We start from the raw sequence: 24344 nt of genomic DNA, 5'->3' as shown, positions 1-24344 counted from the left end.
AAGTAATTTTAACAAAATATATTCTAACCTTTGTTGGTGGGACCAACAAAATAGGGTTGACTAATAAGAGCTCATAGTATTTTTGGCATGAGTCATCCTTATAGGTCCATGAACTTCTAAGCCATTCTATTTAGAGAAACAGACAAAAACAGTCATTTTTTTAAAAAGTCACATTTCATTCCCAAATAAGACAATATTTTAGTTTTAACTGTCCCTCTCCCCACAACCCCCAATCAATTTTAAATTGTTTTGCAAACAGTCTCCCAGTAACAGTGGTTTTTAAAAATTTCATCTTATGTCCAAAATGTTTATTCTAAAAATCCATTCAAATTATACAACTCTTATACAGGTAAAATATATTTTATTAAGATTTCTAAAAGGTAAACAAAAACAGTTCTTTACACACACAAAGGAATCCAAGTAAAACTGGGGAAATCTGAGTAAGATTGGTGGCTTGTATCAAAGTCGATATCCTGGTTGTGATACTGCACTATTGTAAGTATGCAAGATGTTACCAGTGGGGGAAGTGGGTAAAGGGTACACAGGATCTCTCTGTTTCTTACAGCTACCTGTGAATCTACAACTATGTCCAAAAAATTTCAATTAAAAATGTCAGTTCTTTACTTATTTTACAAAATAAAGTAGAACATTAGTTCTCTCACTTTTTCTAAATCAGACTCATGTACATTATGTACTAGCAAGAGCTACAGGAGGCATTTAGTTGTCCCCTGAAGCCAGGAAGCAAGGCTGGGCTGGTTTGGCTCCCGTATCTTTTCAAGAAAATTAATTTTTTGGACACCTTGATTTGTTGCTGAGATTCTATTCTGGGTCAGTCATTATAGACTTGCATTTATAAAGAGACTTTGATCATCAAACCATTCCCACTGTTAGATACCTATAACTGAAGGCAGTCAACATTAGTGAGTGTTCATAAAATTTGTAAGAAAAAGTAAAATAATTCCTAATTTTTAAAAAAAACAGTAAAGCTACAATAAGATTTCACACGTCAATATAAGGAGATTAAATCGAAGACGGAAATGAATTCATATATACATTGATTCACTTCTCTAATAAACTTCTGCTGAGGACCCAGAATGTGCTAGACACTGTGCTAAGGACTAGATGAACAAAAGCGAGTCTAATGCAGGGAGACAGATAATATAAGAGCCAGCAATATACACACTTTCTATCCCTTTCCTGTCACATTACATGAACACAAAAGTCACTGGTCTGAAACCTAAGACTCTTCTTGCCTGTTCTGATACTAAAGATTCAGTCATAGAAAGCCTCCTTCTGGCATTTTATCATTTCTTTGTAATTATTAATATGTTTTTTCATTCTCAGAAATTCTACTCAAAATAAGGCCAAGGGAACCAACACCTTACCCAAGAGACTTCCAGTCCAATCCATGTTCTCAGCACACACATTGTTTAATGGCTCCATCTTGGCAACTTCAGCCTGATGCTGGGCAAAGGCTAGCTGACCAACACCAAAGGGAACCATGAAAGGCTGCTAACAATGAAGGTTACGCCTACACATCCTAAAAACCTTAGTTCAAAGTGTGTCTTCACCATTCACCCAAACCAGATTATTTAAAAATTTTTCACAGAAAAAAATATATTATTTTTTAAAAGTGGCTCTTTTCAGCTCATGGCAAAACAGTCTTAATGCAACAGGTAAAGAACTAACTACAATTGCCTTCTTTATAAAGTAATTATGAGGAGGAAGGAAAACGTTTTTACTAAAAAGATTGTTTTAAAAATTAGTTCAAATATAGCTGATATCATGCCCCCAAATATAGCTATACATATTAAACGACTACTCATTCTCTTACACAATTCATGACAAAATGGTGTTTTGCTTTGGACGATTTTTAGCACAAATGACCAATATGCCTTTTATAAATAAAAGCCCTGGGGGAAATCATTGACAGAACAATTTTCAACCAAACTACCTTCTTTCCTCCAATTTGTAAATACTTAGTTCTAGAAGTTATAGAACTTAGAGCTAAGGAAATATCACAATGATTTAATCAGATGAATTCACTGAAAATAGTTGGCTACTTGACTCACCCTGCTAAAAAGGTCTAAAATTTTCCTTAAATGATTATGCTATTTTGACAGGAACAATAATGCTTCTTCAAATTTCTATATATAATGTGGTCCTGATTTTTAAAGAATTAAAAATTTGGAAAAAGTTTATAAAGAAATACCTCAAAATATCTACAGTGATTATCTCTAGCTGGTAAAATTATAAACAATTTTATTTTATTTTTTGGCCACTGCACGCAGCTTGCAGGATCTTAGTTCCCTGACCAGGGATCGAACCCGGGCCCCTGGCAGTGAGAGTGCCGAGTTCTAACCACTGGACTGCCAGGAAATTCCCTAGACAATTTTTAAGAATTAAATTTCTGTATCTTTCTATCTTTCCTATCTTCTCTACCATAAATATACCACTTTTATATTCAGAAAATAAACTAATTTTTAAAAACAGTATTTTGGTATCACTTCTAGCAAATAAAAAGACATACCCCAAATTACCTACATGAGAATTTTTCAAGTGTGTCTACATAACTCTATTCTGATTTAGCTGTCCAGATGCCACCCAACATCAGGAATTGGGTTATGAAAATCAGGACTGCACATTTTTCCCCACTAACTGGTCAAGGACCCAAAACACCAGGGACACATGAGCAGCTGCCAATTTCCTCACCATCACCACCTCCAATCACTGCCTCCTGCCCTCGCCTGAGGCAAGATTATATACTAGCTCTAAATGGATTACAGTCTTTCATTATGAAATAACATTTGAAAATTTAAAAACCTTCTATCTATACAATACCTTATATAAATACATCCAATTCCATCCCAAACTGATGAGAAAACTGATGAATAAAACACGTCTCAACTGGGTGTACCAACGAACATGTGTCCACAGCTCAGTAGCTACTAACACCACGATGCAGAGCAGACACAGAAGCATCTCAAAAACAGAAACAGAATAGAAAGCAGAGTCACCGCCAAGCCGTCCTTCCCAAAAACAACACTGATCATCAGCAAAAACAAAAGAACTGGACTTGAATACGCAAAATCATTTGTACCATTTTGCTGCATGTTCGTCAACCCAGTAACAGTGACTTAGTATGAGCTCTCAACATAATTATGGTGGGGTTTTTTAAGTGTTTTAAAAAACAAAAACATGTTAAAAATAAAAACATGTTAATCATGTCCCCCCTCATCCCATCTTACCATGAATACATTATATAGATCCACTCCAAAGGAATCTTCAAATTGCCACTTCCATGTTTCAAAATTATGAAACTTAAAATTAATTAAAATATCACTTAGTGCATCATCCAAGGCTCCTGGCTTCCAATCCTCTCCACTGAGAAACTTTTGTATTTCTAACAAGGTTTGTCTTTTAAGGATAATCTCGGCATCATAATGCATATCACCTTTGTTTTCATCAGGCTGAATTATATTTGCCAAAAAAAAAAAAAAACAGAAAAGGAGAATTTTATCATTACTCAATGAAATATTTTAAGACAAAAGCTAATTTGGAACTAACTATATAATTAGCTCACAATATTTCACAGGTATAAAATAAGAGGAATAATATCTACCTGTCTGACTCACAGGCCAACATGAAAACCAAAGATAATGTGAAAAACACTTCAAAAATTATAAAACTCTATGCAAGTAACATACAGTACATTTTACTAAATTACAGTTGATTCCTGCTATCTGCAGTACTTACATTCTATAAAGTCACCCTGAACACTAGTTAGCAAATACTGAACCATGGCTCCTACAGGAAATACAGGGTTAGATTCCTGCAAGCACATTTTCATCAACCAATCAATTCATAACCTTTTTATGTTACTGTTTAAAGACACCTTAATATAGGGACTTCCCTGCTGGTCCAGTGGGTAAGACTCCACGCTCCCAATGCGGGGGGCCCAGGTTCAATCCCTGGTCTGGGAACTAGATCCCACATGCATGCCGCAACTAAGAACCCCGTGTGCTGCAACTAAAAAAAAAAAAACCATCCCGCATGCCACAACTAAGACCCAGCGCAGCCAAAATAAATAAATATTGAAGGAAAAAAAGGAAAGAAATTAAAAATATAAATAAAGACACCTTAATATATATACTGTGGATCCATTAACACTGAGCTCATAGCCAACAGCACTATGACTAATGACTGAACTAAGCTTAACTAACAAGGGAATTTTCTTTAAGGCACATCTCAGCCTTCTTGTGCTTAGGAACACTAGTGACAGCATAACACTTGGGAGATTTTTTTTTTTTTTTTTTTTTTTTTGCAGTAAGCGGGCCTCTCTCACTGTTGTGGCCTCTCCCGTTGCGGAGCACAGGCTCCGGACGTGCAGGCTCAGCAGCCATGGACGCACAGGCTCAGCGGCCATGGCTCATGGGCCCAGCCGCTCCGCGGCATGTGGGATCTTCCCAGACCGGGGCACGAACCCGCGTCCCCTGCATCAGCAGGCAGACTCTCAACCACTGCACCACCAGGGAAGCCCGGGAGATTTTTAAACAGCAAAATTTTTAAAATTAAAAAATGAAAGCCCGAAAAAATAAACAGACCACATAAAAGTACTTGTTTATAACATGAGAGCTGAAAACAAGAAGACAAAAAATGGCCTTGTTTCACCTCAGCTGAGAATGGGCTCACTGAGCAACTCAAACGTTTTGTCACTCCGCGCATATCTGAAAGTGACCACAAAAGCAGGAGTACTGATTCTGAGGTTACAAATAAAGTTTAATATTTGAAATATTCAAAAATATGGAATCCACAAATAATGAGGATAAACTATCATTATTTTATGATTCCATTTATGACTTTCCATTTGCTGACACAGTTTTCAAATAGCCTAAAATTTGCAGTAGTACAAATAAGAAAAACAAAAAGGATCTCAAAAAGCAGCAAAATCTGGTTTCCATAAATATGCATGACAGTCACAACTATATTACTGAGAGTTCAGGTTAGCAAAATCATTATAAACATTATCTTTTCTAATAGTAAATACTGATATTTATATTAAAAAGTAAATATAAAATAAGAAAAACCAAAGTGTCATGTAATATCACAAATCATCAGTAAGTATAAAAAAGCGTCCATTGATTAATATTTCTAAAAGACCAGGAACGAAATATTCCAAGCATCTCCATCTTGAGTATTTTCTGACTCTACCTGTTTCCTCATCTATAAAATAGACTCTCTTTTCCACCTTGCACTCAGTTATAAGACTCAAACTGAAGGGTGTACATGTGAGTACACCTGCTTTTACATCTCCAAAATAAGGTGGGATTACTATTCATCTAACACCCCCTTTTTTTAAGTTTTCTTGATGTTTCGACTCCTCAAAGTGAAAACAATGACTCTAAAAAATGGAATCTTAACATTAATCATGAACAGTATGTGCCTGATATGTAATTTCTATAAAGCAGCCTTGCCACAGTAAACAGCTAGGGGGAAAAAACTACTTAAAACACACTTTTCTTTTTCTCAATATGTAATATTACATCATCTGAATAAGAAAGTGTGGAAGTGGTAGAAAACAAGAAGTAAGGACTGGGATAGAATTTCCTTACCAAGTCATGAGTTTATTAAGTTTCTAACTGTTCAGTAAAGTTCAAATAGCAAATTTAAAACAATCTCCCTCTGGACTTCCCCTTCACCTTCCAATACAGGGAGGTGTGTGTTCAATCCCTGGTTGAGGAACTAAGATCCCACCTGCCGTGCAGGGCAGCCAAAATTTAAAAAAAAACAACAAAAAAAAAACTCCCTCTCCCTCCAACTCAATTAAGTGGTAGGGCAGTGCACAGAGTAAGTAAATCCCCATGAACTACAGGAAAAAGAGGAGGGATCTGCACTGCTCACTTGCCTTCCACCAAACCACTGTAAAGCAGGCAGCTGCCTTCAATCCTGCATGAATAGGTTTTGATAAAAGGGTGAGTCAGGTATTCTCTGTTGAAGCATGATGATGCTTTGCCACTGCTTGATATAATGTGAAATTAATAAATAATGAAAATATCCACTACACTGATTAGTATCACACCACCAAATACTCACAAGGCCAAGCTTTCTGGTTTCAATTAAAATCTTATTTAAGTATCTCCTAAAAACAGGATTGCTTTGACTTTCACAGTCTTTTGTCTTCTGCTTTTCACACTCATCGATCTGTAACCACAAAATAAATACAACATTAGTTAGCGTCAAAGTTTAATGTAATAAGGGTCAAGTTTCTAGCCTAGTGGCCCCATCGAGATCAAAGTAAGGAGCTCTTTATTTTTTATCAAGCTCGCAATAAAATGTAGATCTCACCTGCTTCTTGTGGGTTCTCTTTGCAAAGGGCAAGTAGGCAACAAATAAGGAACACATGTCCCACACTGCGCCCTGACTGGCAGTTTTCTTGCTGACTTTCAGCAATTTTAAAACTGAAGATCATGAGCTTCCCTGGTGGCGCAGTGGTTGGGAGTCCGCCTGCCGATGCAGGGGACGCGGGTTCGTGCCCCGGCCTGGGAGGATCCCACATGCCGCGGAGCGGCTGGGCCCGTGAGCCATGGCCGCTGGGCCTGCGCGTCCGGAGCCTGTGCTCCGCGGCGGGAGAGGCCAAAACAGTGAGAGGCCCGCGTACCACAAAAAAAAACAAACTGAAGATCATGAAACAAGGAAGCAGAGATGTGGACAAGAACACCTGGACCAATCTGCCTCTTCCTAATTCCAAAGTAATGGTTTAACAAAGAAAGGAATGAAAGGAAAAAGGGGGGGAAAAATAACCCAGAAAGAGAGGACAAAGAGAAACAGGGATAGCATGAAGCCGGAAAATGAAGGACACAGCAAAGATTTTCTTGAATGTGCATATTACTTTTGGCCTTTTATTAATTTTTCCTGCCAACTATCGATCACCCCGTACCATATGTCAGGAACCATGGCTTCTCCAGAGTGTCCTACACATGGCACCCCCTCTGCACAGAGTCCTTCATTAGAACAGACTTCCTCTGAAATTAGCTCTACAAACACCACAGTGGCCTAGTCTCTGAGGGAGGGTAGTGCACATCTTACAGACATTTAGAACCTGTGAAAAGTACTTTTTACTTGAGTGTGGACCACAAGTTGCATGGAGCACTGAAGTGGGCTTCAGATGATGAACATACAATAACTGAGCAGCACACACAGACTCAGGACAGAAAGACACTCAAGAAGTCACAGGGCAGTCTCCTCTGCTTTCAGGCAAGGTTTACAAACCCTAAGAATTTTTAGTTTCTTTTTAAGAGAAACAATTTTTTAAGAGAAAAGATTTTTTAAAAACAAAGACTAAAGACTCCATTTTACCAATCATGTTGTTACAATGTTTGAACCAAAGCCACAAACAATGGAATGAAAAACTTCAGTAAAAAGGCATTTCTCCATTTCCTAACATCCAGCCAAATTAATTCACTACACCACAAAATGCAGTTAAGACTGAAGCAAATTTTATCCAAGCATTTCTTTGCTAGCACTCGGGTGAGAAAACATTCACACCTGATAAGAACCACAAGCAGCTGCTTACAGATCTCGAATTCGGATATATCTGGATCCCAGTTAAAAAGCCCTCCCAATCTCTCAAGCTGGAAACCTCCCTCATTCACGCTAGCCTTCCCTATCCTTTTCCCCTCCTCCCTCAACCATCACAACTTGCTTATTCTACCACGGAAAAGTTGCACGCTTTCCTCTTCTCTTCACCCTGTCACTGCCTCAGTGTGAGCCTCCAGTGTCGCTGGACCTCTGCCATCCCCCCATCCCAGCCCCCTCCACACTGCCACCAGCACCCTGCCTCACAACCAGCTGAGGTGGGTTCCCACAGCATAACCTGTGTTCAAACTCCCCAGCAATCTTGACTTACTTCCTCTCTCATAAACTCTACTTCAGCCACATAAAGGACTGAATAAATGAATAGCTACCACACACTAAATTATAATAATCCCTTATATTTATAAGAGCAACTCTTATGCTTAGAAACTAGCAGTAGAGCCATTTCTTCATTTGCTATATTTGTTGTTACTACAGCCCAGCACTGCAACAGGTGATAGAGCATCACCTTGTCCCATTCCTTGTCCCAAGAAATTTTCAGTCTGGTAAAGAAATAATTACAGCATAGTGAGATGTTATTACAGCAAAATAGAAGTACTATTTTAAAAATCAAAGGCCAGAGTAACTAAAGAAAAAAACCCCATATATATGTCAATTGTAGTTTAGATAGAAACACAAATAATGTTAGCAACGACAGGAAAACAGAGAGCAATTTAACATACTATAAATACAAAAATCATGAATAAAAAAACCTAACCTTATAAGTTAAAGAATCAAGTCTGCTGTAACATTCTGACAATTCATCAGCATGTGATAAGTCAGGACTGACCTCTTCTTTCTCTGATATACCATACTTCACCTAAAGCAAAGGAGAGAGAGATTTTCTTTCTTTATAGCTCAGTTGTAAAAATAACCTACAGTTAATGAGACTAAAATTTTTACTTCATCATTTTATGGCTTTGCTCATTATATTCCTCAACTGTATTAAACCACCAAAAAAGTAAGAGCCTCAAATTTATACACTAGCTAAGAACTAAAATCAAATGAGTTTGCTTCTCGACGGGCTTTACATTCAAATTTGAAACAGAAATAAACAGATGAGGTTGAAATCATCTTAGACTAGGAGGCATGAAGACATTCTGCATGATTGCTAATCATTGATATAGGACTCTCATAGCTCTGTGAAAAAACAATAACAAAAGTAGACTATTTCCATCACAGGACTGAAAAGGTGTTATACACACATGCATTTTTTAAATACCTGAGATCTTCTCATTGTTCCTGAAGCAGCATCATAGTTAAGCATGTCTGTGGGGTCAATCCAGTCATCATCATGAGCATAAGCAGTTATCAGCCACAGACATTCACAAAAGAGCACAGAACACAGCATCCTGCATGAAGGCTACAAAAATTAATAGATATAGTGAAGTATGATTACTTTTGAAGGAAACTGTTTTAATAAAAACAATCCACTTCCTTCTAGTGTTAAGATAATGCTTTCTTAATAATAACTGAAATAAAAATATTCAGTTAAGTGGTATTCGCATAAAAACACATACACACATGCACACATATTCTCACTGAGTCAAAAAGTATACATAAGATTTTCTAAGTGATTCAGCAATTCCACTTCTAGGTATATCTCCAAGAGAAATGAAAATATACGTCAACACAAAAACTCGTACACAAACATTTATAGTTGCATTATTCACAATAGCCAAAAAGGAGAAACAACCCAAATGTCCCTAAACTGATGAATGAGTACCATACAGTGGAATATTATTAGGCCATAAAAAGGAATGAAGCATTGATACGTGCTACAACATGGATGAATCTTGAAAACATCATGCCATGTGAGAAAAACCAGTCACCAAAAACCATATATTATATGATTCCATTGATACAAAATGTCCAGAATAGGCAAATCTATGCAGATTGGTAGGTATATAAGTTTGAGGGTATAATAAGGGACAGAGGGGTGGTAGTTAAATGGTACAGGGTTTCTTTTTTTTTTTTATTGTAGTTGATTTACAATGTTGTGTTAGTTTCTGCCATACAGCAAAGTGATTCAGTTATACATATGTATACATTCCTTTTTATATTCTTTTCCATTATGGTTTATCACAGGATATTGAATATAGTTCCCTGTGCTATACAGTAGGACCTTGTTATTTATCCGTTCTATATATAATAGTTTGTGTCTGCTAACCCCAAACTCCTAATCCATCCCTGCCCCACCCCTTGGCAACCACAAGTCTGTTCTCTATGTCTGTGAGTCGGTACAGACTTTTTTGGGGTTTTTTTTCAATTTTATTTATTTAATTAATTTATTTTACTTTTGGCTGCATTGGATCTTCATTGCTGCGTGCAGGCTTTCTCAAGTTTTGGCGAGCAGGGGCTACTCTTCATTGTGGTGTGCGGCCTTCTCATTGTGGTGGCTTCTCTTGTTGTGGAGCACGGGCTCTAGGCATGCGGGCTTTAGTAGCTGTGGCACGCAGGCTCAGCAGTTGTGGCTCGCGGGCTCTAGGGCACAGGCTCAGTAGTTGTGGCGCACGCGCTTAGCTGCTCCGCGGCATGCGGGATCTTCTCAGACCAGGGCTCGAACCCACGTCCCGTGCATTGGCAGGCGGATTCTTAACCACTCTGCCACCAGGGAAGTCCCCGGTACAGAGTTTTTGATGAAAAACTCTGATGAAAAGTTTTAGATCGTGATGAAAAACGATCTAAAATTAACTGTGGTAATGGTTGTACATATCTGTGAATATACTAAAAACTGATGAATTGTACAATTTAAATGGGTGAATTGTATAGTATGTGAATCATTTCTCAGTAAAACTGTTTTAAAGAAAACAGGTATTTGAACCAAACCCTCCCCACCTCCCATTTTTTTTTAACAAATGGGAAATTTAAAAGGTGCAAAATTAAGATTCAAATGATGTGACTGAACTCTCAAACAGAGAAAACAGCTTGCTTCATCTAAGCCTCTGCATAAACACCCTCAAATCGTATCTCAAAACACAGTATCTCCTCTATTCAAGTGTCCAACACAGTAGTCATTAGCCACATGTGGCTACTGAAATTTAAATTAATTAAGATTAAGTTACATTGAAAGTCAGTTCCTCATTCTCACTAGCTGCATTTCAAGTGCTCAGTTGTCACATACGGCTCGTGGCTACCAAACTGGACAGCGCAGATACAGAATACTTCCACCACTGCAGAATGTTCTGTCAGACAGCCTCTCTTATACCTACTCTGAATACGGATCAGGTAAGGGATTTCCAAGATGAGAATGCCCTGGGCCCTGCCCATACATGGCTTACACTCTAGCTGCAGGAATAAAAGTAACTCCAGGCTAAACTAAACACTCTTTTGTGTTCCTGGTGTGCTCTGTTTCTTCTTCTAGAGTATCACACACTGAAATTAACCACTTACTGGGCAGTCTCATCCCTTAGCACCGGGGCTCTCAGTCTTGGCCGTGCATTAGAATCACCTGGGAAGCTTCTTAATCCTCCAATCTTCTGGCCACATCCCAACCCAACTGAATCAGAATCTCTAGGCGAGGGACCCAGGCACTGGGATTTTTAAAGCTCCCCACCGGGTTTCATCACACAATGAAGGTAGAAAACCACTGCACTGTAACGTGAACTTTTCCAGGGAAGGTAACATCTTACTCAAGTCTAAATTCACCTTTCCAATGCCCTCTCCATCTTGCCCCCTCCATCTCTCCAAGCCCAACACTCAGCCCAGTGGCCAGCAAGTGAAAGACATTCAGCAATGTTTGTTAAGCCGCAAATGCAAATGATCAAAGCCTCAGCAGGGATTCAAAGGGTTTTAGGGGCTCACAGGATGAAGAAGCACATCTGACTGGGAGAAACTGGGAAGATTTCATGGAGGAATGGGCATGGGAAATGGACTTTGAAGTATGGGCAACATTCTAAGAGTATGAGATGAGGGAGGCAGAGACAGAGAGGAAAATGTACTCCTCAGAGACTGGAAACACGAGAATGGACATGGCAGAACACAGAGGTGGAGAGGTGGCTGAGATGACTTTGCAAAAGTAAAAACACTTATGACTAACTTCACGGGCTAACAATAGCTTTCAAGGGTGATGGGAACTACATTTTGGGAAGATGAAACTAGCATTAAATGTACACTCAGAGAGTTCAACAAGGAGGCTTGAGTAGAAAAAGGATGTTGGTCTGAAAGAGTGATGTGGATGAGAACAGAAAGAACCCATCGGACATGTTTTAAAGATTAATGCTATAGACCTCAGCAACTGAATGCACGTAGAAGGAAAGAAAGAGAACGATGGCAGACATGACTCCAAGATTTTAAGGCCTACCAACAATAAAAATGGTGCTATCATTTTCAGAACGAGAATAAGGTTTTGGGAGAACGTTCAGCACTCTCTTGTTCAACGTTTACAAAATACCTGCTGGATACTGGGCACTGTCATAAGTGACAGGGCTACCAGGAATCTAGACCAGCCAGGTCTTCTTTAAGAAACTTACACTCTAGTGGGGGATGACAATGAATTGGCAAAAAAAAAAAAATTTCAGATAGTGATAAGTCATATAAGGAAAATAAAACAAGGCAATGGTGTAGATGGAGTAGGTAATGCTGGGTATTTTAGAGAAGGCCTCTGAGGAGATGAAACATGGCCTCAAATTCTCTATCATTTCCCACACTGAGACATGGAGTTTGTTTCCTTTCCTCCTAAATCTGGGCTGGCCGTGTGACCAGCCAAAATACTGTGGTAGAAGTAATGCTGTGTTGGTTCTGGGCCTGGCCTAACTACCAGGATCAGCTGCTTGTACTTCATCACTCTGGAACACCTGCTTTTGGGACACCCTCTTGGAACTCAGCCACCACGCTTTGAGAATGCCAAGTCACCTGGAGAGACCACGTGCAGGGGCACACTGAGCTCCCAGTTGGCAGCCAACATCAACGACCAGCCATATGGGTGAGCCTTCTAGGTGGTTCCAGTCCAATCCCTTGGTAACTGACTTGGTGATCCTGCCAACATCATGTGGAAAAAAATAACTACCCAGCTGAGCTCAGTCAAGCCCCACAAGCCACGGACTCATGAGAGATGATAAAATGGTTGTTGAAAGCCCCTAAACTTTGGGGTGGTTTGTTACACAGTGGTAGATAACCACAGCATTTAAACAGAAAAATGATAAGCTAACCTTAGGAAGACTTAGGAAAAGAAAACCCAGAGAGAGGGCATAGCAGGCATAAAGGTCCAAGCAGGGATTATGTTTGAAGCATTCAAAGAACGGGCAAGAAGGCCAGAACAACTGGGTCCTGGGAATGAGTTGGAGGGGAGAAGGGGAATAGGCCACAGTAATGAGTGTGGTTTTTACTCTAAGTGTAATAGGAAGCCACCCACTAGAGAGGTGTTTTTTTTTTGAATTTTTGAATTTTATTTTATTTTATTTTTTTATACAGCAAGTTCTTATTAGTTATCCATTTTATACCCATCAGTGTACACATGTCAATCCCAATCTCACAATTCATCACACCACACCACCAGCCCCCCGCCACTTTCCCCCCTTGGTGTCCATACGTTTGTTCTCTACATCTGTGTCTCCACTAGAGTTTGAGCACAGACGAGATAGAATCTGGGTTACATTCTACAATGACTGGGGCTACTATGTGGAGGCTGGAAGAGAAGAGCAAAAGCAAGAGACTAGAAAGGAGGATTTGCAGTAGTCCAGTTGAGAGATGAAGGTGGCATGAACTAAGACAGCAACAAAGGTGATGATAAATGATGAGATTTTTAAAATTTGAGGTAGACATTACCACATGTGGCGAAGACCAGCTAACAGGTCACCAAGCACATTCCATCTTCTTCCTTCTGGACACATGGTAACTATACATCCCAGCCCATCCTCCTGTTAAGTATGTGACAATTAAGTCCTGGCCAGCGCAACAGCAGTGGAAGGGATATGCAACACATCCATGAAAGCCTCCCACACGTGACCCTCCATCAGCTGGCCCCCTCGACCATCAGGGAATGGGGAAGGCACTGAGCCCTAGAGGAGGGCAGCCAAACTAAAGGAGTTGGGACCCTAAATGACCACATGCAAGGCCACCTACTAAGTGGGAACATGTTTTTTGACTTTCATGTGAACAAAAATACATTTCTTTTATGGTAAGCCCTGAGATTTGGGGGTTTGTTTTTTTAACACCATCTTGTGCTACCCTAACTAATCCAGAAATACACTGCAGAAATTGCTGGTAAATTGGATGTAAGAAGTAAGGACAAGAAAAGATTCAGGATGACATAAAGGTTTGTGATCATGGCAACTGGGAGAATGGGAAAGACTGAGGGACACTCAGGTGAGTAGATAGCAAGTTCTGACATATCAAGAGTTCTGTTTTAGACACAGTACATTTCAGAAGTCTACTAATATCAAAGTGGAGATGTCTAATACACAGTATGGAGCTAAGGAGAGGAGTGGGGCTACAGAAACACAGTTGGGAGCCATCAGGATGTAGATGAGGTTTAAAGCCACAGACTGGATAAGATCACCATAAGATCCATTAAGAAGATAAAAGACTGTGATAAACCATATTAACAAATTAAAGGAGAAAAACCATATGATCATCTCAATAGATGCAGAGAAAGCTTTTGACAAAATTCAACACCCATTTATGATAAAAACCCTGCAGAAAGTAGACATAGAGGGAACTTTCCTCAACATAATAAAGGCCATATATGACAAACCCACAGCCAATATCGTTCTTAATGGTGAAAAACTGAAACCATTTCCACCAAGATCAGGAACAAGAAAAGGTTGCCCACTCTCACCACTATTATTCAACATAGTTTTGGAAGTTTTAGCCACAGCAATCAGAAAAGAAAGGGAAATAAAAGGAATCCAAATCGGAAAAGAAGAAGTAAAGCTGTCACTGTTTGCAGATGACATGATACTATACATAGAGAATCCTAAAGATGCTACCAGAAAACTACGAGAGCTAATCAATGAAGTTGGCAAAGCAGCAGGATACAAAATTAATGCACAGAAATCTCTGGCATTCCTATATACTAACGATGAAAAACCTGAAAGTGAAATCAAGAAAACTCTCCCATTTACCACTGCAACAAAAAGAATAAAATATCTAGGAATAAACCTACCTAAGGAGACAAAAGACCTGTATGCAGAAAATTATAAGACACTGATGAAAGAAATTAAAGATGATACAAATAGATGGAGAGATATACCATGTTCTTGGATGGGAAGAATCAACATTGTGAAAATGACTCTACTACCCAAAGCAATCTACAGATTCAATGCAATCCCTATCAAACTACCACTGGCATTTTTCACAGAACTAGAACAAAAAATTTCACAATTTGTATGGAAACACAAAAGACCCCGAATAGCCAAAGCAATCTTGAGAACGAAAAACGGAGCTGGAGGAATCAGGCTCCCTGACTTCAGACTATACTACAAAGCTACAGTAATCAAGATAGTATGGTACTGGCACAAAACCAGAAAGATAGATCAATGGAACAGGACAGAAAGCCCAGAGATAAACCCACGCACATATGGACACCTTATCTTTGATAAAGGTGGCAGGAATGTACAGTGGAGAAAGGACAGCCTCTTCAATAAGTGGTGCTGGGAAAACTGGACAGGTACATGTAAAACTATAAGATTAGATCACTCCCTAACACCATACACAAAAATAAGCTCAAAATTGATTAAAGACCTAAATGTAAGGTCAGAAACTATCAAACTCTTAGAGGAAAACATAGGCAGAACACTCTATGACATAAATCACAGCAAGATCCTTTTTGACCCACCTCCTAGAGAAATGGAAATAAAAACAAAAATAAACAAATGGGACCTAATGAAACTTCAAAGCTTTTGCACAGCAAAGGAAACCATAAACAAGACCAAAAGACAACCCTCAGAATGGGAGAAAATATTTGCAAATGAAGCAACTGACAAAGGATTAATTTCCAAAATTTACAAACAGCTCATGCAGCTCAATAACAAAAAAACAAACAACCCAATCCAAAAATGAGCAGAAGACCTAAATAGACATTTCTCCAAAGAAGATATACAGACTGCCAACAAACACATGAAAGAATGCTCAACATCATTAATCATTAGAGAAATGCAAATCAAAACTACAATGAGATATCATCTCACACCAGTCAGAATGGCCATCATCAAAAAATCTAGAAACAATAAATGCTGGAGAGGGTGTGGAGAAAAGGGAACACTCTTGCACTGCTGTTGGGAATGTGAATTGGTTCAGCCACTATGGAGAACAGTATGGAGGTTCCTTAAAAACTAAAAATAGAACTACCATATGACCCAGCAATCCCACTACTGGGCATATACCCTGAGAAAACCAAAATTCAAAAAGAGTCATGTACCAAAATGTTCATTGCAGCTCTATTTACAATAACCCGGAGATGGAAACAACCTAAGTGCCCATCATCGGATGAATGGATAAAGAAGATGTGGCACATATATACAATGGAATATTACTCAGCCATAAAAAGAAACGAAATTGAGCTATTTGTAATGAGGTGGATGGACCTAGAGTCTGTCATACAGAGTGAAGTAATTCAGAAAGAAAAAGACAAATACTGTATGCTAACACATATATATGGAATTTAAGAAAAAAAAATATCATGAAGAACCTAGGGGTAAGACAGGAATAAAGACACAGACCTACTGGAGAACGGACTTGAGGATATGGGGAGGGGGAAGGGTGAGCTGTGACAGGGCGAGAGAGAGGCATGGACATATATACACTAACAAATGTAAGGTAGATAGCTAGTGGGAAGCAGCCACATGGCACAGGGATATCGGCTCAGTGCTTTGTGACTGCCTGGAGGGGTGGGATAGGGAGGGTGGGAGGGAGGGAGATGCAAGAGGGAAGAGATATGGAAACATATGTATATGTATAACTGATTCACTTTGTTATAAAGCAGAAACTAACACACCACTGTAAAGCAATTATACCCCAATAAAGATGTTAAAAAAGAAGATAAAAGACTGAGTCCTAGGGCATGCCAACACTTGGAGGTCAGAAAAAATAGGGGGAACTGACGAGACACTGTCAGTGAGTACTAGTAAGGCAGGAAGAAAACCAGGAGAGGCTGGTATTCCAGAAGCCATGTGAAGAAAGAAGGGAACAGATAACTACATCAAATGCTGCTGAAAGATCAGGTGATCAGAGGGCAGCAAACTGACCACTGGATTTGGTACAGCAGTTTTTAACAAAGTGTTAGGGACAAGAGCCTGACAGGAATAAAGGAAGAATTCAGGTAAAGGTTTGGGGTTAAGATGACATAGTAACTCCTTGTTCCAAAGCACTCCCCGGACTCCTACTTCTGGCCAAGATGGAGTAACAGAGATCAGATTTACCTTCCTGCCTGAACAACCAAGAAAGAACCCTGCATAAAATATATGAGATGGGCTTCCCTGGTGGCACAGTGGTTGCGAGTCCGCCTGCTGATGCAGGGGACATGGGTTTGTGCCCCAGTCCAGGAAGATCCTCATGAGCAGCTGGGCCCGTGAGCCATGGCCACTGAGCCTGCACATCCAGAGCCTGTGCTCCGCAACGGGAGAAGCCACAACAGTGAGAGGCCCACATACAGCAAAAAAAAAAAAAAAAAAAAATGAGATGGTTTTCAAGAAACTGGACACCAGGCGAGAAAGAATGGTGGTCCTTGAAAGATGGGAAGCAAACATGGACAGCCCTTCCACTGCCCCAGGCTACTGTCTTAAGTAACCACGGGCACCCAGAGGGGAAATTCAGGGAGAGCCCAGGAGCTGGGATCATTGAGGAGATGGAGTTGAGTCTGGAGAAATTAAGGCAGCTGGAGTTCAGAAGGGAAATTTGCATAGAGACAGACCTGCAGAGGTCTGCAGAGGGTCCCTATTACTCCATCTTGGCCCCAGCTCCTTCAAAAACCCAAATTTCCTGAGTGATAGGACTGTCTGTTATGCTAACAAGGTGCCTCATGGTGGGCTCCTAGATAGCTTCAGGTTGGGGAACGGTCATCCAAAAGACCAAGCACATGATTAGAGGGTTGGAACTTTCAGCCATCCAACCTCTGGGGATGAGAGGACAGCTGGAGACTGAATTCAATCATGTGGTCAATGAATCAATCATGCCTATGGACTGAAACCCTGATAAAAACTCTGGACACTGAGGCTCAGAGGAGCTCCCTGGCTGGTGACACAGTGATGTGCTGAGATGGTGACACACCTGGATTCCATGAGGACACAAAAGCTCTGCGTTCTCCCCCACAGACTTTGCCCCTATGTGTCTCTTCATTTGGCTGATCTTCATCTATAGCCTTTATAATAAAACCATTAACTGTAGAACTTTCAGTGAGTGGTTCTAGTGAATTACCCAATCTGATGGGGTAATGGGAAGCCCTCAATCTACAGCCAGTTGGTCAGAAGTACAGGGGGCCCCCAAGACATGCATCTGATGTGGGGAAAGTCTTGTAAAGAACTTTGCCTTAACTTGTGGGGTGTGCAGTAACTGGACTGGATAGTTAGGGTCAGAATTGAACTGAATTAGTCTGTATCAGAGGAATTGGTATGAGAACAGACTCCCTTGAATGTTCAGCACCACACTGATCAGTGCACACATAGGAGAAAAGTACCTGAGGCCTGAGAAAGAATCATGGAAAAGATTCAATTCAAAAACAAAGAGTAAAAATTAATAAATTAGAAAACACATAATAGAGAAGATAACAAAACCAAAACCCAAACTTGGTTCTTTGAAATGATGAATAAAATTGATAAACCTATAGTAAGATTAATGAAGAAAAAGAGAAAGCCCCCAAAACCAGTATCAAGAAACAGGTTAAATTCATTCATGATTAAAACAAAACACTTAGCAAACCAGGAATAAAAGAAAACTTTGTCAGAGTACTACAGCAAGCATCACACTTGGTGGTAAATATTGAAACCCTTCCCTCTGAGATCAAGAATGAGACAAGGGAGAAGGTACTGGAGGGCTTCTGAGACGATGGCAATGTTCTACTCCTTAACCTGGATGGTAGTTACATAGGTGCTTGCTTTTTAATAATTTGCTAAGGTGAACACTTGTATTTTACACACTTTTCTGTATGTATATTTCACATTTTACAAAAGGTTTTTCTCCCCCCGTGGGAAAGACTAATTAAGATATAGTTATGGGGCTTCCCTGGTGGCGCAGTGGTTGGGAGTCCGCCTGCCGATGCAGGGGACACGGGTTCATGCCCCGGTCCGGGAAGATCCCACATGCCGTGGAGCAGCTGGGCCCATGAGCCATGGCCGCTAAGCCTGCGCGTCCAGAGCCTGTGCTCCGCAACGGGAGAGGCCACAACAGTGAGAGGCCTGTGTACAGCAAAAAAAAAAAAAAAGATATAGTTATGCTTATTTGCAAGGCAGATATAGAGACACAGATGTAGAGGACAAACTTATGGATACCAAGGGGGGGAAACAGGGGTAGGATGAATTGGGAGATCGGGACATATATACACTACTATGTATAAAATAGATATCAAAAACCTACTGTATAGCACAGGGAACTCTACTCAGTGTTCTGTGGTGACCGAAACGGGAAGGAAATCTAAAAGAGAGGGGATATATGTCTACGTATAACTGATTCGCTTTGCTGTACAGCAGAAACTAACACAACATTGTAAAGCAACTATACTCCAATGAAAATTATTTTTAAAAAAGTATTGTTACAGTCTAAACTGCATCCCTCCACCAAATTCATATGTTGAAGTGCTAACTCCCAGCTCTTCAGAATACTGTATTTAAAGGCAGGATCTCTAAATGAGTAATTAAGTTAAAAATGAGGTCATTAGCCCTAATCCAATATTACTCATGTCCTTATAAGCAGAAATTTGGACACAGGTCAGAGGGAAGATGATGTGAAGACACAGGGAGAAGACGGCCACCTGCAAGCCACAGAGAGAGGTCACAGAGAAACCCACCCTGCTGACACCTTGATCTTGGACTTCCAGCCTCCAGAACTGTGAGAAAATTAATTTCTGCTGTCTAAGCTGCCCAGTCTGTGGTACTTCGTCAAGGTAGTCCTAGCAAACTGATACAAATTTCTTTAGACATAAAAAATACTAATAAAGTCTACAACCCACAGACTCTTGATATGTTAAAGAAGTTTAACCTCAATGAGGAAAGGTGTGAATAAAAGAAACAACAACAAGCATGGGAACTGATCAAGCATATCGATAAATTTAGTAAACAACGGATAGTTTTTTTTAAAAACCTAACTTTCTATGTTTAAAAATGTAAAGCCAAAATACTAGATAACAATAATGATGGGAAAGGCATTCAAAAATCCCTGTCACGCTCCAGAGATGCTTAGAAATACTGGATAACTGTATACTTTACTGGGGAAAAAAAAAGAGTTAAGCTAAGGAATAAAGCCTTGAGAAGACCCAAATACAAAAGAAGAGAGTAAAGACTAATGAGAGTAATAGAAGGCAAGCTAAAAACATGCAGTGTTTTATGCAAGAGGGGCTTAATTTGAAGGAGGTATTAGTCAACTATATTAAATACTTCAGAGAAAATGAGAAAAATAAAGTTTGAAAAAAGCCATTGGATTGGTTAATTAGCTGGTCATCTGTGAACTGACTTTCACAGAATGACAGGGAGAAGCCTAATTCTAAGCAGTTAAGAACTAAGAAGGTGAATAGAGAACAGACTTGTGGTTGCCAAGGGGGAGGGGGTTGGGGGAGGGATGGAGTGGGATGGTGGGGTTAGCAGATGTAAGCTATTATACATGGAATGGATAAACACCAAGGTCCTACTCTATGGCACAGAGAACTGTATTCAGTATCCTATGATAAACCATGATGGTAAAGAATATAAAAGAAGAATGTATATATATGTATAACTGAATCACTCTGCTGTACAGCAGAAATTAACACAACATTGTAAATCAACTCTACTTCAGTGAAAACAAAACAAAAAAAGAACTAAGGAATTCCCTGGCGGTCCAGTGGTTAGGACTCCACACTTTTCCACTGTGTGGGCCCAGGTTCAATCCCTGGTCCGGAACTAAGATCCTGTAAGCCGCATGGCGCGGCCAAAAAAAAAAAAAAAAGAACTAAATAGGTGACAAGGGGAGTGTCTGAACTGAGCAGAGACTAGGAAAAGATGGCAGTGTCTAATACCAAGGCTACAGTTAAGGCTTTTCATAGGCAACAAAGTTTTACATGACTTCATCAATAGAAATGAATGAGGAAGGATGGAAATAAAGGTTCCAAAGCAAAAAGAAGAGAAGCTCAAAGTTCACATTACTGTTTGATATCAAGAGGATACTGAAAAAGCCCATTGGAAAGCCCAGAGTGTCCCTGTGCACGCAGAGGCTGGGATGGAGAATGGAGATGTGGAAAAACAGCACTAAAGGGAGCATTCCACAAAGGGAGATGAATCAAAACGCCTGTCAAGCAGCTGAGTTTTGACTATGACCCCCACAAAGTCATGCTATTGGCAACTATGCTATTTTCTCCAATAATGATCAGCAGATCCAGGGATAGGGTTTAGCAATGCAGAAATGATGGAAGACCAGGAGGTGATGCAGAATAGTGAAGTCAGCTGCAAAGTCAGGGCCTCCTGCCAAATCCCTGTGGTCACTGATTTCTCCTTGAGAAATCCTTCAGATAATCTCACACTTCCTCCAAACAAAGCCACATCTAAACCTGGTGGAGATCTTGTTAAGAAACAGATTCTGATTGAGTAAATCTGAGGTGGGCCTGAGATTCTGCATTTCTAACAAGCTCCTAGTGATGGCAGAGACACTGGCCCACAGACCACACTCTGAGTAGCAAAATGTTAAGGAAAAGTAACAATCCTATGTTGGTGTAATTCAGTGGTGGCACCTGTTATTCTACCATTTGTCAGTAATAGTCTCTCTCCCTTAGTTCTATTTTTAAAAAATTTTTTCATCTATGTGTCTTTGACACTAATGATGTCAAAATTATTATATAATAATAGTAACTAGTATTTGATTACTATGTGCGAAACCCTGTTACGTGCATTCATTCATTTAATCCTCACAAGAACTCTTAGAAGTAGTACTATTATTATCTTCATCTTATAGATTAGAAAAACAAGTAACTTGCCCAAGGCCACTCAGCTATTAGGTGGTCAAACCCAGACTGGCTCTACCTAAAACTGCCTCTCCAGGGCAAGATGCTAGTGGCCCTGTGGGGCTCTTCTGAGAAGATGGAGAGGAGGAAATGTGGGATCCCCACCTCCACAAAGCAGGAAATACGGAGAGTGGGCTTTAACAGGAGTTACTAGACTGTACAGCTACCAACAAAGACAGAGATCTCCAAGGAGACTGCCAGCCACTGAGTGGAAATCGGCACAAAGGAGACACACCTGATTTCAATGAATTTACACGTGAAATGAGTAAGACAAAGCTAACTTGGGTATTAGAGTCAACTTCTGTATTAACCTAGAAGTAGCCTGGCATAAAAGTCAGGGTCTTGCAATTTAGTTCGTGTGCGTTGTGCAGTTTCCGGGAACCGTGGTTCTCAAACTTAAGAGTATGCATTTCTAAAGGTTCCTCGATGACTACGATGATGATGCCAGTAATGGTGATAAGCTAGTCTGGGGACCACACCTTCATAACCACCATCATAGTGAAAATCGTCATTGTTTTTCACCACCCACTCATGAATATGCATCTCTAACTATTAACATTCAAATTAATTTGGAGTTTTTGAAAACAACTACAACCAAATCCGAGCCATTCTGCTGACGGTATTTGTTCAGATTGTACCTAAAGTTTTCAGAGATAACTGAAGCCAACAAAAGTCAACGTTCGCTCCCGTCTCGCTTTGCCCTTCTTGCCCCTTTTCCCTAGGCCGCTCTATGAATGGAGTAAAGTAAGAGCAACCGCGTGGCACCCAGAGTTAGGACCGCCAACTGGCCGGGGAGATAAAGAGGCAGGTTTCTCGCTCATCCTGGTCTGCGCCCCGCTCCTAAGTCCCCAGCAGGCCCGGGCGAGCTCGGCCCCCGCCAGCACAGAGGTCCCGGCCTCCCCTGCGTCGCCGCCCGCGGGACCCGCCCAGGCCGAACCGCAGCCTCGCCTGCCGCACAAACACACCCGACCGGGCAGACTCACGTCTCTGGTCGCCAGCCTACCGCTCCGGGAAGACAAACACCTACCCGAGAGGCTGAAGAAGATGGCGAGCCGCCCAGCACTTCAGCGTGGTCCTACCTCTCGCTCGTCCTCATCGACTCGCTCGGGCGGCAGCTGTACGTCCTTCCTGGGTGCGCAGCTGATTGGCCTGCCGAGGGGGCGGGGCCGGCCCCCGTCGTCTTGTTTTTAGGCCAGAGTTTTTTTTTTACGCTCGTCAGCCGAACTCTGCAAGGGAAGGCTTACATGGAAGCCAAATATATAAAACGGATACGAAGCGTATTTTCTTAGTATCGATTTATTTTATAAGTTTACGAATGTGTAACATTTGCAGTAAAACCCGGGAATCTATTTTGAGTATAATTTTTTAAATGGGGCATAATGAATGACAAACAGTAGTTCTAAAGTATTGGGTACTGGGGAGGGTGGGGGAGTGCACGCTATGTGGTAGTTGGAAATAGTAAGTTTTCTTTTGATTTTATCCCTTACTGGCCTTGCAAGCTCAGAAAAATTCTCCAAAGAGGAAATAATGAGTTTTACACACTTGGAAGAAATTAGAGGTGTACGCAAAAGTTATTGGCAGCAAGTTTAAAAGTGAGTTAAAATTTGGTATATCATATAGTACACTTGAGTGTGCGTGTTGCTTATCACAATTTTTTTAAATTAAAATACACCGGACAGGGACTTCCCTGGTGGTCCAGTGGGTAAGACTCCGTGCTCCCAATGCAGGGGGGCCAGATTGGATCTCTGGTCGGGGAACTAGATCCGCATGCGTGCTGCAACTGAGAATCAGCATGCTGCAACTAAGAAAGTCCGCAGGCCATAGCTAAAAGATCCCGCATGCCACAACTAAGACCCAGAGCAACCAAAATAAATAAATAAATATTTAAAAAAAAAATACACCTGACATAAAATTTACCATCTTAGCCATTTTTAAGTGTACAGATGTGTCATTAAGTACATTCATACTTGTGCAACCATCACCACCATCCATCTCCATGAATCTTTTCATCCTGCAAAACGGAAACTCTGTACACCTTAAACAATTCATCATTTCCTCCCTGCCCCAGCCAGCTGCAATCACCAAAGATACTCTATAACTTCGTATCTCTATAACTCTGACTGCTCTAGGGTACCTCATACAAGTGGAATCATACAATATTTGTCTTTTTGTGATTGGCTTATTTCACTTAACATAATATCCTCAAGGATCATCCATGTTGTAACATATATCAAAATTTCCTTCCTTTTTAAAGGCTGAATAATATTCCCTTGTATTGTATACCACAGTTTATCCATTTATCTGTTGGACTCCAGTTTCTTGCACATTTTGGCTCTTGTGAGTAATGCTGCTATGAACATCAGTGTACAATATCTTTTTGCGACACTGATTTCAATTCTTTTGAGCATATATACCTAGAAGTGGGATTGCTGGATCAAACGGTAATTCTATTTTTAGCTTTTTGAGGGACCACCATACTGTTTTCCACAGCGGCTGCACCATTTTTTATTCCCACCAACAATGCACAAGAGTTCCAATTTCTCCACATGCATGCCAACACTTAATTCTTTTGATAGCGCCCATCCTATTGGGT

At 40.4% G+C, this 24344-nt stretch overlaps 1 protein-coding gene across 2 annotated transcripts in view; it reads right to left on the bottom strand.

Moving 5' to 3' along the window:
* Positions 1–22861, bottom strand: part of CLCC1 (chloride channel CLIC like 1) — a 29276-nt gene extending 6415 nt beyond the window's left edge. The window contains exons 1-8 of one of the 2 annotated variants that reach the window (XM_029229892.1): positions 22779–22861; positions 8855–8995; positions 8351–8452; positions 6094–6201; positions 3249–3470; positions 2842–2982; positions 1386–1479; positions 29–126 (exon numbers count right to left, since the gene is read on the bottom strand). In XM_029229892.1, coding sequence (XP_029085725.1) covers positions 29–126; positions 1386–1479; positions 2842–2982; positions 3249–3470; positions 6094–6201; positions 8351–8452; positions 8855–8983 — 894 coding nt within the window. In that variant the 5' untranslated portion in view covers positions 8984–8995; positions 22779–22861. The remainder of the gene's footprint in view (positions 1–28; positions 127–1385; positions 1480–2841; positions 2983–3248; positions 3471–6093; positions 6202–8350; positions 8453–8854; positions 8996–22778) is intronic. The other variant, XM_029229893.1, reaches the window with a different exon arrangement.
* Between the last annotated feature and the right edge of the window lie 1483 nt (positions 22862–24344).

This window comes from Monodon monoceros, unplaced genomic scaffold (genome assembly GCF_005190385.1).
Source record: "Monodon monoceros isolate NGI ecotype Baffin Bay Population unplaced genomic scaffold, NGI_Narwhal_1 Super_Scaffold_18, whole genome shotgun sequence".
Taxonomy (NCBI): Eukaryota; Metazoa; Chordata; class Mammalia; order Artiodactyla; family Monodontidae; genus Monodon; species Monodon monoceros.
Note: the sequence above shows the minus strand (reverse complement) of the source record. Positions and strands in the feature narration are given on the sequence as shown.